Consider the following 16,004-nt stretch of genomic DNA (forward strand, 5'->3'; position numbering starts at 1 on the left):
CCATTTTAAAGACAAGACTCTCCTTTATCTAACCACACTGTCCGATTTCAAAAAGGCTTTACAGCGAAAGCATAACATTAGATTATGTCAGCAGAGTACCCAGCCAGAAATAATCAGACACCCATTTTTCAAGCTAGCATATAATGTCACAAAAAACAAAACCACAGCTAAATGCAGCACTAACCTTTGATGATCTTCATCAGATGACACTCCTAGGACATTATGTTATACAATACATACATGTTTTGTTCAATCAAGTTCATATTTATATCAAAAACCAGCTTTTTACATTAGCATGTGACGTTCAGAACTAGGAATCCCACCGAACGCTTCCGGTGAATTTACTAAATTACTCACGATAAACGTTCACAAAACACATAACAATTATTTTAAGAATTATAGATACAGAACTCCTTTATGCAATCGCGGTGTCCGATTTTAAAATAGCTTTTCGGTGAAAGAACATTTTGCAATATTCTGAGTAGATAGCCCGGCCATCATGGCTAGCTATTTTGACACCCACCAAGTTTGGTACTCACCAAACTCAGATTTACTATAAGAAAAATTGGATTACCTTTGCTGTTCTTCATCAGAATGCACTCCCAGGACTTCTACTTCAATAAAAAAAATTGTTTTGGTTCCAAATAATCCATAGTTATATCCAAATAGCGGCGTTTTGTTTGTGCGTTGAAGACACTATCCAAAGGGTAAAGAAGAGTGACGCGCCCGGCACGTTTCGTGACAAAAAATTCAAAATATTCCATTACCGTACTTCGAAGCATGTCAAACGCTGTTTAAAATCAATTTTTATGTGATTTTTCTCGTAAAAAAGCAATAATATTCCGACCGGGAAACCCTGTTTTTGTTCAAAGACGAAAAAATAAAAACATGGAGTCTTCTCGTGCACGCGCCCCCAGTCTCATTGTTCTCAGATCGACCACTATCCAAATGCGCTACTGTTTTTCAGCCATGGCCTGCAAAGTCATCATTCAACGTTCTGGTGCCTTCTGAGAGCCTATGGGAGCGTTAGAAAATGTCACGTTACAGCAGAGATTCCCTGTTTTGGATAGAGATGATCAAGAAGGCCAAGAAATAGTCAGAGAGGGCGCATCCTGTTTGGAATCTTCTCAGGTTTTGGCCTGCCAAATGAGTTCTGTTATACTCACAGACACCATTCAAACAGTTTTAGAAACTTTGGAGTGTTTCTAAAGCTAATAATTATATGCATATTCTAGTTTCTGGGCAGGAGTAATAATCAGATTAAATCGGGTACGTTTTTTATCCGGCTGTGAAAATACTGCCCCCTATCCATAACAAGTTAAGTGCCTTGCTCAAGGGTACATAGACAGAGGTTTCACCTAGTCCGCTCAGAGATTCAAACCAGTGACCTTTCAGTTACTGTCCCTACGCTGTAAACCACTTGGCTACTTGCCACCTTGACAGTGTGTCTCTATACCTCTCAGTCTCTAAACCACTAGGATACCTGTCACCTTGACAGTGTGTCTCTATACCTCTCAGTCTCTGAAGACACCCAGCCATGGTTAGGATTATTAGAGAAGCTTTTCCTGCTGAAAGACAGTTTCATTTCATCTGGTTTCAGAAATAATGTATTGGATATGTTCATAACCCCGTCCACCTATAAGATGTCGGGGGATCTGTATGACTAAGAAGAGATACAAATAATTCTGATTGTAAAACGTCTTCTCTTTTTAGTCCTAGATATGTCTAGGGTTACTGCTGAATGTAGTAACTCTAACCCTGACCCTAGGCCTAACAGTAATAACCACACTGTAATGTAAAGTATTACCTCATTCTCAATGATCAGTCAATACATACAGTATTCATTTCAACTACAGAACATTGGATCAATATCAAGTCCCCTCCTCATTACAACCACTTAAGAATTATTATAGACACTTGTAATTAGTGTTATAACACATAAGTGTATTATAAGGCATTTAAAAGGTCATTAAAATAATTAGAATATGTACTTCATAGAAACTGTTACCCTTTATATATTCAAACCACTCTATTTAATATTAACCTCTATGGGCAAGGCGGGACGAATTCGTCCCACCTACGTAACAGCCACCTGAATTCAGTGGCGCGATTTTTGAATCGTTTGAAATACTATTACTTCAATTTCTCAAACATATGACTATTTTACAGCTATTTAAAGACAAGACTCTCCTTAATCTAACCACACTGTCCGATTTCAAAAAGGCTTTACAACGAAAGCAAAACATTAGATTATGTCAGGAGAGTGCCCAGCCAGGAAATAATCAGACACCCATTTTTCAAGCTAGCATATAATGTCACAAAAACCCAAACCACAGCTAAATGCAGCACTAACCTTTTATGATCTTCATCAGATGACACACCTAGGACATTATGTTATACAATACATGCATGTCTGTTCAATCAAGTTCATATTTATATCAAAAAACAGCTTTTTACATTAGCATGTGACGTTCAGAAAAAGCATACCCCCCGCAAACTTCCGGGGAATTTACTAACAGTTTGCTAAATTACTCACGATAAACGTTCACAAAAAGCATAACAATTATTTTAAGAATTATAGATACATTACTCCTCTATGCACTCGATATGTCCGATTTTAAAATAGCTTTTCGGATGAAGCACATTTTGCAATATTCTAAGTACATAGCCCAGCCATCACGGCTAGCTATTTAGACACCCGGCAAGATTAGCCTTCACCAAAATCCTATTTCCTATAAGAAAAATGTTCTTACCTTTCCTGTTCTTCGTCAGAATGCACTCCCAGGACTTCTACTTCAATAACAAATGTAGGTTTGGTCCCAAATAATCCATCGTTATATCCAAATATCCTCTGTATTGTTCGTGCGTTCTAGACACTATACGAATGGTAAATAACGGTCGCACGCATGGCGTGACAAAAAATGTCTAAATATTCCATTACCGTACTTCGAAGCATGTCAACCGCTGTTTAAAACCAATTTTTATGCCATTTATCTCGTAGAAAAGCGATAATATTCCGACCGGGAATCTGCAATAAGCTAAACAGCCGAATGAAATTTCTCCACGGGGGCGAATCGTGCACGCGCCTCATTCAATGGTCCTCTGATCGGCCACTTGGATAAGGCGATAATCTGTTTCAGCCAGAGGCTGCCTCGTCATCGTTCAGGTTTTTCCCGGGTTCTGAGAGCCTATTGGAGCCCTGGGAATTGTCACGTTACAGCTAAGATCCTTACTCTTCAATAAACAGATGCAAGACGCACGACTCCTTGTCAGACAGGCCACTTCCTGCATGAAACCTTGTCAGGTTTTTGCCTGCCAAAGGAGTTCTGTTATACTCACAGACACCATTCAAACAGTTTTAGAAACTTTAGCGTGTTTTCTATCCAAACCTGAACAATAATATGCATATTCTAGCTTCTGAGTTGGTGTAGGAGGCAGTTAAAAATGGGCACATATTTTTTCCAAAATTCTCAATACTGCCCCCTAGCCCATTAAGGGTCCTAACCTAGGAACTAAAATATTTGTCTCCTTCTCGACGTTGCATGCAGTTCTCTCTCTCCCTTCCTCTAACCCCTCCCTCCCTCCTTCCCTCCCTCTAAACTCACCTATCTGGCAGGACCAGAAAGTCCATACCTCCCAAAAACTAACTTCTGTGGATACAAAACATATCTGAGTCTCTGTGTCGTCTGTCTTTGTGAGAGTGAACAACTGTCAAAATGGCTCAGAAGGGAGTTATGCTGGACCAGGACCAGTTCTGTTGTTCTGTCTGTCTGGGTCTACTGAAGGAACCAGTCACCATCCCCTGTGGACACAATTACTGTAGAAGCTGTATTGAGGGCTGCTGGGATCAGGATGTTCTGAAAGGGGTCTATAGCTGTCCTCAGTGCAGAGAGACCTTCACTCCAAGGCCTAATCTGAGGAAAAATAACATGTTGGCTGATATGGTGGAGGAACTGAAGAAGACAAGACTCCAGGCTGCTCCCCCTCCTGCTCTGTGCTATGCTGGACCTGGAGATGTGGCATGTGATTTCTGCACTGGGACCAGAAAGCAGAAAGCCCTCATGTCTTGTTTGGTGTGTCTGGCCTCTTACTGTGAGACTCACCTCCAATCTCACTATGAATCTCCTGCTTTCAAGAAGCACAAGCTGGTCAAAGCCACCGCACAACTACAGGAGAAGATCTGCTCTCATCATGACAAACTGCTGGAGGTTTACTGTCGTACCGATCAGCAGTGTATCTGTATGCTGTGTACAATGGATGAACATAAAGGCCATGATACAGTGTCAGCTGCAGCAGAGAGGACTGAGAAACAGGTAAGACCAGAACAACTTGTTGGTGACTGTCTGATAAACAAAGAATTAAAGATACAGTAGGAACTAAGGCTGTGTGAATATGAGATCATTCAAGTGAAATCGATCCAGGTCAGAACAAATATGAACACAAACCTTGAGTTTATAGATATGTTAACCCAGATTCTGGGGCGGCAGCGTAGCCTAGTGGTTAGAGCATTGGACTAGTTAATGAAAGTTTGCAAGATCGAATCCCCGAGCTGACAAGGTACAAGTCTGTCGTTCTGCCCCTGAACAAGGAAGTTAACCCACTGTTCCTAGGCTGTCATTGAAAATAAGAATTGTATGGGCCTCCCGGGTGGCACAGTGGTCCAAGGCCTACGACCTTTGGGTTCGAGCCCAGGCTCTGTCGCAGCTGGCCGTGACCGGGAGGACCATGGCGTGGTGCACAATTGATCCAGTGTCGGGAGGGTTAGGCCGGCAGGGATATCCTTGTCTCTTTGCGCACTAGCGACTCCTGTGGCGGGCCGGGTGCAGTACACGCTGACCAGGTTGCCAGATGCACGGTGTTTACTCCGGTATTGGTGTAGTTGGCTTCCGGGTTGGATGTGCGTTGTGTCAAAAAGCACTGTGGCTTGGTTGTGTTTCGGAGGACGCATGGCTCTCGACCTTTGCCTCTCCTGAGTCCGTACGGGAGTTGCAGCGACAACACTGTAACTACTACTAATTGGACACTATGAAAAAAGGTGTAAAAAAAAAATAATACTAATTTTTTTCTTAACTGACTTGCCTTGCAAAATAAAGGTAAAAAAACAACATGTATCACAATTTTTTTAAAGACTCAAACCAAGTTTTTTCACCAATTGGGGTCATACAGCTGCAAAGACAAAGACACAAGCACACATATTTATAACCTCATACTAGGCGAGATCAACTCCTTACACATCTAGACAGCCAATACATCTGTGTTGCTTGGCAGGAACTTAATTGGTTCCTCTCAAATGGCCCTGCCTGATGCTAGAACCTTGGTGGGTGTGGAAGTGTATGTGTGTGAGATAAGACTGTAGTAGGAGGGACATTGGGGTTGGCCTTTCTAGCACCCCTCCCAGAGGTTTCTTCTCACAGACAAATTCCTTGCTCCTCCCTAGTTCTGCAGCTGGCCTGCCTTATCAGAGACTAACTACACTGTTGCATTCCTGTCTCCTCCCTAGTTCTGAAGCTGGCCTGACTTATCAGAGACTGAAACTAGTCTGTTGAATTCCTGGCTCCTCTCTAGTTCTGCAGCTGGCCTGCCTTATCAGAAACTGAAACTAGACTGTTGAATTCCTGGCTCCTCTCTAGTTCTGCAGCTGGCCTGCCTTATCAGAGACTAACTAGACTGTTGAATTCCTGGCTCCTCTCTAGTTCTGCAGCTGGCCTGCCTTATCAGAGACTAACTAGACTGTTGAATTCCTGGCTCCTCTCTAGTTCTGCAGCTGGCCTGCCTTATCAGAGACTGAAACTAGTTGCCCTTTGCCTCCCTCTTTAGGAACAGTGATATTCAACAATAACATGTTTGAACAGAATATTTCAGCACTTCCCCTTGTCTCTCTCAGTAACTTTCCATACACCAAGTTCCTATCCACCCTTCATTGACCCCAACATATACAATCCTTATACATGTAAAGTCATCAATAAGTTATAGTATGGTAACATGAATAAGTATATTTCTAGCTAGAATACAACAAGTCAAACATCATTATCATTCGTTATTAAACACCCAATCAACTCCCTGATTTGTGTACAGTTAAAACTATAATCATTCACACGACTACATAATGATATAATTTCAGACAGACACTTCCTCAATATTTGTATCCCTATTTTCTATGGGCCCTATGTCACATTACTATACTATTGATCTACTGGACTAATAAAGCTTGATATCTCATTGAAGAGTGATTCTCCACAGAGGCAGCTGGGGATGAGTCAGCAGAAGGTCCAGCAGAGATTCCAGGAGAGAGAGAAGGAGCTGAAGGAGCTCCAACAGGCTGTGGAGTCTCTCAAGGTGAGTATTGTTGACCAGAGGAGACACACCATTTCACATCTCTCCTCCAGTCAGAGAGAGGGAGAGAGGTAGAGAGGTCCCTATCCAATCCCACTGACCCCACCGTTGAGAACAGGCTGTCTTGACCCCTTTCAGAGAATAGACTGTTTAATGTCACCGACAGGATATGAACCCTGGTCTACTGCAGGAGAAACCAACATATTGACCATTACACCAAGAGGACGTTCCCTATTGGGCCGACACTGATTTAGAAGTCGCAGGCGGGGCTACCTCATCACATAACCATGAGTAACCATGACTGACTCATGTCCCCTTTACATTAACATGGAGCTCTCTCTCAATTCAATTCAAAGGGCTTTATTGGCATGGGAAACATATGTTTACATATGAACAGAAATGAACAGTGAACATTACACTCACAAAAGATTCAAAGAAATAGAGACATTTCAAATGTTATAATTCAATTGGAAAACTGAGTTTTTTTGTGGTTTCACGGTGGGTGGGACCTTCGATATTTGTTTGTGTTTCTTCTGACCAGAGAGAGTGGTCGCTCCGTGTCACGCAACTTGGGTCAAGATCTGATTCTTGTTTTGCTCTTAGGAACAGGAGACCATTGAAAGGAGTGATTTCTGGGGTAGCATTAGTGTGGAGGTGGAGCAATTGAAGTTGAAGGCTCTTGGTGTTTGTGATGCCCACCGTTTGGTGTGAAGCAGACCAGGTGGGGAGCGTGGTGAAACAGAGGAGTCACTGTCAGCGTTTGAGTCTTTACTCGACAAAGTCATGTTAGGATATATCAGTTATCCTGTTAGAGTCTTTGTGTTGAATCCACTGAGCTGTTTCAGGTGCAACGTTTATGGTCATGTTGCAGCACTTTGTAGGAGGGAGATTCCAGGATGTGGGAAGTGTGCAGGAGGTCATGGGATAGAGGACTGTGTAGTTTCGGTGGATAAAGTTGTGTCAACTGTAGGGGTACACATGTTGCTGGGGATCAGAGGTGTCTGGTGAGAGAGAGGCAGGTTGAGGTGGCTAGAGTCAGAGTAGTGCAGAAGGTGTCGTATGCTGAGGCAGTGAAGAAAGTAGAGGAGGATGGGTCAAGGGTGATGATCCTGAGAGGATCCCTGTGAGTAGTAGATCTGTTCCAGCACAGAGGAATTGGCCAACGAGTGATATATGCTTCAGTAAGGTTGGCTTCTTAGAGTTCAAAGCAATGGTTATCAACTGTACCTCAGAAATGGAATGTAAATCACAGACAATATATGTTGTGGTGGCAGCTGCAGAGAAGTATTTGGTCATATGAGATTTGACTTCAGAAGAGTTCCAGGGTGTGTTGAGTGGTGGTGTCCCGTCCTCCCAGGTAATTGGCATGGTGCAGGAGCAGATAGGGTCAAAGTAGTGGAATGGGGTAGTGGGTTTTTAATGAGTGTAGGGTTAGTTGGCATGGTGCAGGAGCAGATAGGGTCAAAGTAGTGGAATGGGGTAGTGGGTTTTTAATGAGTGTAGGGTTAGTTGGCATGGTGCAGGAGCAGATAGGGTCAAAGTAATGGAATGGGGTAGTGGGTTTTTAATGAGTGTAGGGTTAGTTGGCATGGTGCAGGAGCAGATAGGGTCAAAGTAGTGGAATGGGGTAGTGGGTTTTTAATGAGTGTAGGGTTAGTTGTCATGATGCAGGAGCGGATAGGGTCAAAGTAGTGGAATGGGGTAGTGGGTTTTTAATGAGTGTAGGGTTAGTTGGCATGGTGCAGGAGCAGATAGGGTCAAAGTAGTGGAATGGGGTAGTGGGTTTTTAATGAGTGTAGGGTTAGTTGGAAGGGTGTTGTTTTACTTGAAAAAATATGAAATGTTCCTTTTCCCATTTTGTATCACAAAGTAAAATAGATTTATATTATAGTCCAGTTGGGGGCGATAATACAACATATTGGATGCCAACCGCCGTTAAACTCCAAAGAAGAAGAAACGTTTTATTATGTCTATGTACAGTGTTGTAACGATGTCTCTCTCTCTCTCTCTCTCTCTCATTCCATCACTTTCGTGGTAGTTGGTTGTGTGGGTCTCTGGTTATGAATGGGGTGCTGACAGACAATCGTTGATGGATATTTATTGAGCTCTGATCAGGACGACAATTGATTACGGGTGTATAGTTTATGGAACAGCAGCAAAGACTTAAGCTGGACAGAATCCAGTATATAGCTTTAAGGATATGTATTGGTGCATTTAAATCAACATCTGTATGTGTCTTACTAGTGGAGGCAGGTGAGATGCCTTTGGGTATACGGTGTAATAAATTGTCATTATCTTATTGGGTTGCAAGGCTGTGAGGTTGAGCATCCCACTGCTACTGTTCTAGATGACTGTTGGGAATATACTAGTAGACAAGGCAGTGGTTTTGGTTGGACAGTTGTAGGTATCAATGTTATTATGGAGAAATGAGAGAATGGGTGTAGTAGTGCGATTCTTGCTGGGTCCCAGCACATTCAGGTGTGGAAGGGAATGATTTTTATTTTTTATTATTTTTTTTGACCAGAAATTTTGACCAGAAATTGTAGACCAGTTAGCTAAAAGAGCTTTAAAACAAGATATAATATATATTAATGTTCCACAGGGTAGAGGTGAGGACAAATGTAAGATCAGAGACATTTTGATAGATGTGTGGCAGAAGAGATGGGACTCTGAGCACAAGGGACGGCATTTATATGTCCTCTAAAGGTTGGTGGACCAAGGTTCAAAGGTCAGATTAGGAAGGAAGAGGTGGTGTTTACTCAATTGTGTTTAGGACATTGTATATTGAACTGGTCCTTACATCTGGTTGGCAGCATGTGAATGGTTTGTGTCTGGAGGGTATTGTCAATGAAGAGGTGGAGCATGTGTTGTTATATTGTTGTAAGGATGTTGAAGAGAGGGAAAGATTGAAGTGTAGGGTCATTGAGGTTGGATGGGGTTGGGGGGTTTGGAAGGGATTTGGGGGATGGAGGAGGGTCTATTAGAAGTTAGTAGGACTCTTTTTTATTTTCTCAGAAGTACTGAGTTAGGTAGGAGGATTTAGAAATGGTGTAAACCGTGATTGAACACACTCCAGCACAGTAGGTGGCGCCATGCACCTTTAACGTTGATTTGCGGACCGCCATTATATCATAGAAGAAGAAGGTGTTGTGGTTCCTGAGGAGGGCTACTATTCTTTTTGCGTATTTTCCAAATGTATTTTGTAGTTGTTAAGGGTTTATTTGTTAGTTTCCACTGTTTATCGGTTAGAGTTGAGGGGGGAGTAGGGTAGTTTGTTTGGGAGGTGTGATGTCCTCAACCGAGTGGAGAAGAAACGCTGTCTCTTCAGGTGCGTTCTGGAGAATGGTGTGGAGGAATTATTGATCATGGTCGGTGAACAGGTGGGAGAGGAACATATACACTCTGTATCCAGAATGAACAAGGCGGTGGTTGTGGTAATGTAAAAGGTGAGTCTTGTTGCCCGGCTAGTTACCAGTATGATTTATGTGAGGGGGGTGTTGGTGCTGATTTCAACAAGAGTAGTGGTGTCTAATCTGCCTCCGTTTATTACGGACGAACAGATCCGTAAAGAGTTGGTTCGTTTTGGTCCATTTCCAAGTGGTTTTCTGAACTAAATTCAAGGTTAAACAGGGGAGGGGTGGTACACAGGGTTTGTTAGCACAGATAGTGTGGACATTTTTTACAAATATTTTCTGATGAAACTATCCGCCAAGGAGCCCAGTGATATAATATTAGCATATGTCCCAGCTGTTTGCTGTGGTTTTGAAGTAATTCTCTTCCAGCCCACGTTAACCTTGTAGGTTTACCTCAGGTAACTTATTGTTAACTAGGTTACAGCTACTTGGTGAGGAAGCTCACTGTTCACCTGGTTACATGTTGTAGTGACCTACAGTGTTAGTGAGTAGAACAGATGGTTGGTGCAAAGACATCAAACGTTAAACATGTTTAAACATATTTTATTTCAGAAAAAGGTTTAAAACCTAAACAAAACGTATGTCCCTGTCCTCTTTTTCAAGATGTCCCGATTTAAACAGATTTGTTGTTTCTAAATGGCTGCTGGGTAATATGATAATCGTTGAAATCTGTTGGTTCGTAGACATCAAATAGAGAGAATGCTGCGCAGGTTCACTGAGTTGTAAACCAAATGGATAGGTGGAGCTCATTGATTTGTAGCTCTGACTCAGTTGCTACCTCAGATTATGAGTCTATCAAGTGTGGTGAATGAGGTATGTAGTACCCACAGAAGACCACAGGGAGGAGCAAGAGAGATATAAACCCATACAGTTTTTCTCTTTAAATACCCTGAACCTAACAATCAATCAAATGTATTTATGAAGCCCTTTTTACATCAGCAGATGTCACAAAGTGCTGTACAGAAACTCTAACCCTACGTATAACCTATTTTAGCCTGAACCCTAATTCTAGGGTAGGGTAGCCTACAACTATTTTAGTAATAATATTATGTTAGTAAATACCGTTTTAGTACTAAATAACATTTGTTATTTTTTAAATAAAACCTATGTAAGCATTTGTTTTTTATTAGTTATTTTATTATATTTATTATTGCAAGGCAGAACACTTGATAAACAAGACTCATTTGTTTTATATGTTAAATGTGGTTTGAACTGGGTGACATAGTAACCTCTATGTGAAAGTCCAACAATTGGCGTGGGACAGGTGGGGCAGGTTTGAGACTGATCTCTCTAATTAAATACACTTTATTTCTCAGCTGCCTCACCAATGTCTTTACGTGAATTAATAACTTTTAATTGGTAAATATTTCCAATAGATGGCAGCATAAGACCACGTAGCATCAGTAATAGGCTACAAGGAGCAATATGATTGACATAAAATAGCATGCAACCAAAGACAATGTCCCATGATTTTCTAAAATGGTAACTACCTACTGTCTCTCTCTCTCTCTGTCTCTCTCTCTCTGTCTCTCTCTCTCTCTGTCTCTCTGTCTCTGTCTCTCTCTCTTAACAGTGCTCTGCACAGGCAGCAGTGGAGGACAGTGATCAGATCTTTACTGAGCTGATCCGCTCCATTGAGAGAAGGAGCTCTGAGGTGAAGGAGCTGATCAGAGCCCAAGAGAAGGCTCAAGTGAGTCAAGCTGAAGGACTCCTGGAGCAACTGAAGCAGGAGATAGCTGAGCTGAGGAAGAGAAGCACTGAGCTGGAGCAGCTCTCACACACAGAGGATCACATCCATTTCCTCCAGGTAACTAAACTGTCTTGTTACATGTGATATGAAATTAACTTCATGTGAAACTATTCATCTCAATCATTATGTTGTCCTGTCTGTCTCTCTGTCCCTCTCTCTCTCTCTCCCTGTCCCTCTCTCTCTCTGTTCCTCTTTGTCCCTCTGTCCCTCTCTCTCTCTGTCCCTCTCTCTCTCTGTCCCTCTCTCTCTCTGTCCCTCTCTCTGTCTGTGTCCCTCTCTCTGTCTGTGTCCCTCTCTCTGTCTGTGTCCCTCTCTCTGTCTGTGTCCCTCTCTCTGTCTGTGTCCCTCTCTCTGTCTGTGTCCCTCGCTCTGTCTCTGTCCCTCTGTCCCTCTTTGTCCCTCTTTGTCCGTCTCTCTCTCTGTCCCTCTCTCTCTGTCCCCCTCTCTCTCTGTCCCCCTCTCTCTCTCTGTGTCCCCCTCTCTCTCTCTGTGTCCCCCTCTCTCTCTCTGTGTCCCCCTCTCTCTCTCTGTGTCCCCCTCTCTCTCTCTGTGTCCCCCTCTCTCTCTCTGTGTCCCCCTCTCTCTCTCTGTGTCCCCCCCTCTCTCTGTGTCCCCCCCTCTCTCTGTGTCCCCCCCTCTCTCTGTGTCCCCCCCTCTCTCTGTGTCCCCCCCTCTCTCTGTGTCCCCCCCTCTCTCTGTGTCCCCCTCTCTCTCTCTGTCCCTCTCCCTCTCTGTCCCTCTCTCTCTTTGTCCCTCTCTCTGTATCTCTCTGTGTCCCTCTCTCTGTGTCCCTCTCTCTGTGTCCCTCTCTCTGTGTCCCTCTCTCTGTGTCTCTCTCTCTCTCTCTGTCCCTCATTGTCCCTCCCTCTCTCTGTCCCTCTCTCTCTGTCCCTCTCTCTCTTTGTCCCTTTTTGTCCCTCTCTCTCTTTGTCCCTCTTTTTCCCTCTCTCTCTGTCCCGCTCTGTCTCTGTCCCGCTCTGTCTCTGTCCCTCTATATCTCTGTCCCTCTCTGTCTGTCCCTCTCTCTCTCTTTGTCCTTTTTTGTCCCTATCTCTCTTTGTCCCTCTTTGTCCCTCTCTCTCTTTGTCCCTCTTTGTCCCTCTCATTCTTTGTCTCTCTTTGTCCCTCTTTGTCCCTCTCTCTCTTTGTCCATCTTTGTCCCTCTCTTTGTTTGTCCGTCTTTGTCCCTCTCTCTGTCCCTCTCTCTCTGTGTACCTGTCTCTGTCACCTCTCTTTGTGTCCTTGTCTCTGTGTCCCCCTGTCTCTCTGTGTCCCCCTCTCTCTCTGTGCCCCCCTCTCTCTCTGTCCCTCTCTCTGTCCCCATCTCTCTCCCTCTCTCTGTCCCCATCTCTCTCCCTCTCTCTGTCCCCATCTCTCTCCCTCTCTCTGTCCCCATCTCTCCCTCTCTGTCCCTCTCCCTCTTTGTCCCTCTTTGTCCCTCCCTCTTTGTCCCTCTCTGTCCCTCTCCCTCTCTGTCCCTCTCCCTCTCTGTCCCTCTCTCTTTGTCCCTCTCTCTCTTTGTCCCTCTCTCATTGTCCCTCTTTGTCCCTCTCTCTCTTTGTCCCTCTCTCATTGTCTCTCTTTGTCCCTCTCTCTCTTTGTCCCTCTCTCTCTTTGTCCCTCTTTGTCCCTCTCTCTCTGTCCCCCTCTGTGTCCCTTTCTCTCTGTGTCCCTCTCTGTCTCTCTCTCTGTCCCTTTCTCTCTCTCTGTGTCCCCCTCTCTCTCTGTGTCCCTCTCTGTCCCCCTCTCTCTCTGTGTCCCTCTCTGTCCCCCTCTCTCTCTCTCTGTGTCCCCCTCTCTCTCGCTGTCCCTCTCGCTGTCCCTCTCTCTCTTTGTCCCTCTCTCTCTTTGTCCCTCTTTGTCCCTCTCTCTCTTTGTCCGTCTGTGTCCCTCTCTCTCTGTGTCCGTCTGTGTCCCTCTCTCTCTGTGTCTCTTCTGTGTCCCTCTCTCTCTCTGTGTCCCTCTCTCTCTCTGTGTCCCTCTCTCTCTCTGTGTCCCTCTGTCTCTGTGTCCCCCTCTGTCTCTGTGTCCCCCTCTGTCTCTGTGTCCCCCTCTGTCTCTGTGTCCCCCTCTGTCTCTGTGTCCCCCTCTGTCTCTGTGTCCCCCTCTGTCTCCGTGTCCCCCTCTCTCTCCGTGTCCCCCTCTCTCTCTGTGTCCCCCTCTCTCTCTGTGTCCCTCTCTCTCTCTGTGTCCCCCTCTCTCTGTGTCCCCCTCTCTCTGTGTCCCCCTCTCTCTGTGTCCCCCTCTCTCTCTGTGTCCCCCTCTCTCTCTGTGTCCCCCTCTCTCTCTGTGTCCCTCTCTCTTTGTGTGTCTCTCTCTCTCTGTCCCACTTTGTCCTTCCCTCTCTCTTTCTCTTTGTCCCTCTGTGTCCCTCTCTCTCTGTGTCCCCCTCTCTCTCTTTGTGTCCCCCCCCTCTCTCTGTGTCTCTCCCTCTCTGTCCCTCTCTCCCTCTCTGTCCCTCTCTCCCTCTCTGTCCCTCTCTCTGTCCCCATCTCTCTCTCTTTGTCCCTCTGTGTCCCTCTCTCTCTCTCTCTCTCTCTCTCTCTCTCTCTCTCTCTCTCCAGAGTTATCAGTCTCTCTCCAGTATCAGTGTATCTTCAGACTTACCCAGCATCGTTGTCCGTCCTCTTCAGTACTTTGGAGATGTGAGTAAGACTGTGTCTGAACTGAGAGAGAAACTAGAAGACTTCCTTAAAGGAGAATGGACCAAGATCTCCACTACAGGTGTGTTGAAAACAATAAGAACATCAACTTTAGACCATTGAAAGTTCCCTACTAGTCATATACATGTGGAATATGGTATGATGATAACATTCCCTCTCTCTGTCAATGTGTTTGTGTGTCTGTAGTGAATATAGTGGATGTTGTACTGCCTCCAGAGCCCAAGACCAGAGAACAGTTGTTACAATGTGAGTCTCTTTATTGTGAAGTAACTAACAGTCTCTTTTTACTGACACTCCTAACAATCCCTCTAGAAATATATAGCAATAGTAGATCTAATCAAAGACTGGGTATCTATCTGACTCCTCATATTTCTCTGATTTGATCTCTGCTGTGCTCTAATCAAAGACAGGGTAGATACAGTATCTGACTTAACTTATTGTTCTGACTCCCCTCATTGGTCTCTGCTCTGCTCTTCTCCCAGATTCCTGTCAGCTCACACTGGACCCAAACACAGCATGCACACGCCTCTCTCTGTCTAAAGGGAACAGAAAGGTGACCTGTACAGACCAAGACCAACCATATCCTGACCATCCAGACAGATTCACCAACTGGTTGCAGGTTCTGTGTAGAGAGGGTCTGTCTGGACGCTGTTACTGGGAGGTGGAGTGGAGTGGGGAGTGGGTTGAAACAGCAGTCTCATATAAAGACATCAGCAGAACAGGGTCAGATAGTGGATTTGGACACAATAACAAGTCCTGGAGTTTACAGTACTATAGAGGTGATTATTGTTTCAGACACAATAATGTTGGGACTGAAGTATCAGGCCCTCAGTCCTCCAGAGTAGGAGTGTACCTGGATCACAAGGCAGGTACTCTGTCCTTCTACAGTGTCTCTGACACAATGACCCTCCTCCACAGAGTCCAGACCACATTCACTCAGCCCCTCTATCCTGGGTTTTGTCTCAATGGTACTGCTGAGCTGGTTAAACTGTAGTAGGGTCCACATAGATACTAGTCATGCTGGTGTAGTCTATAGCTGAGCTGGTTAAACTGTAGTAGGGTCCACATAGATACTAGTCATGCTGGTGTAGTCTATAGCTGAGCTGGTTAAACTGTAGTAGGGTCCACATAGATACTAGTCATGCTGGTGTAGTCTATAGCTGAGCTGGTTAAACTGTAGTAGGGTCCACATAGATACTAGTCATGCTGGTGTAGTCTATAGCTGAGCTGGTTAAACTGTAGTAGGGTCCACATAGATACTAGTCATGCTGGTGTAGTCTATAGCTGAGCTGGTTAAACTGTAGTAGGGTCCACATAGATACTAGTCATGCTGGTGTAGTCTATAGCTGAGCTGGTTAAACTGTAGTAGGGTCCACATAGATACTAGTCATGCTGGTGTAGTCTATAGCTGAGCTGGTTAAACTGTAGTAGGGTCCACATAGATACTAGTCATGCTGGTGTAGTCTATAGCTGAGCTGGTTAAACTGTAGTAGGGTCCACATAGATACTAGCCATGCTGGTGTAGTCTATAGCTGAGCTGGTTAAACTGTAGTAGGGTCCACATAGATACTAGTCATGCTGGTGTAGTCTATAGCTGAGCTGGTTAAACTGTAGTAGGGTCCACATAGATACTAGTCATGCTGGTGTAGTCTATAGCTGAGCTGGTTAAACTGTAGTAGGGTCCACATAGATACTAGTCATGCTGGTGTAGTCTATAGCTGAGCTGGTTAAACTGTAGTAGGGTCCACATAGATACTAGTCATGCTGGTGTAGTCTATAGCTGAGCTGGTTAAACTGTAGTAGGGTCCACATAGATACTAGTCATGCTGGTGTAGACTATAGCTG

The 16,004-nt window shown here is 44.4% G+C and overlaps 2 protein-coding genes across 3 annotated transcripts in view; one reads left to right on the forward strand and one right to left on the reverse strand.

Annotated features, from left to right (window-relative positions):
* LOC123731752 (tripartite motif-containing protein 16) overlaps positions 1–16,004 on the reverse strand; it is a 240,257-nt gene that overhangs the window by 125,739 nt on the left and 98,514 nt on the right. The gene's annotated exons all lie outside the window — the stretch shown is intronic.
* LOC123732585 (tripartite motif-containing protein 16) lies at positions 3,664–15,310 on the forward strand. 2 transcript variants are annotated; one of them, XM_045711852.2, is made up of 6 exons: positions 3,667–4,313; positions 6,241–6,336; positions 11,320–11,553; positions 14,061–14,220; positions 14,346–14,405; positions 14,642–15,295. In XM_045711852.2, exons 1-6 carry the CDS (start codon positions 3,717–3,719, stop codon positions 15,151–15,153), a joined length of 1,659 nt encoding a protein of 552 aa, XP_045567808.2. In that variant the 5' UTR covers positions 3,667–3,716; the 3' UTR covers positions 15,154–15,295. The 2 variants fall into 2 exon arrangements, with proteins under 2 accessions (XP_082824415.1, XP_045567808.2); XM_082968289.1 differs by lacking the exon at positions 11,320–11,553 and having other exon boundaries at positions 3,664–4,313; positions 14,642–15,310.

The sequence above is a fragment of the Salmo salar genome, chromosome 23 (genome assembly GCF_965601325.2).
Source record: "Salmo salar chromosome 23, fSalSal1, whole genome shotgun sequence".
NCBI classification, from domain to species: Eukaryota; Metazoa; Chordata; class Actinopteri; order Salmoniformes; family Salmonidae; genus Salmo; species Salmo salar.

Coding starts and splice junctions, on each gene's coding strand:
- LOC123732585 (XM_045711852.2), top strand. CDS start 3,717: ATGGCTCAGAAGGGAGTTATGCTGGACCAGGACCAGTTCTGTTGTTCT. Junction 6,337..11,319: donor AGGCTGTGGAGTCTCTCAAG/GTGAGTATTGTT, acceptor CTCTCTTAACAG/TGCTCTGCACAGGCAGCAGT. Junction 11,554..14,060: donor ATCACATCCATTTCCTCCAG/GTAACTAAACTG, acceptor CTCTCTCTCCAG/AGTTATCAGTCTCTCTCCAG.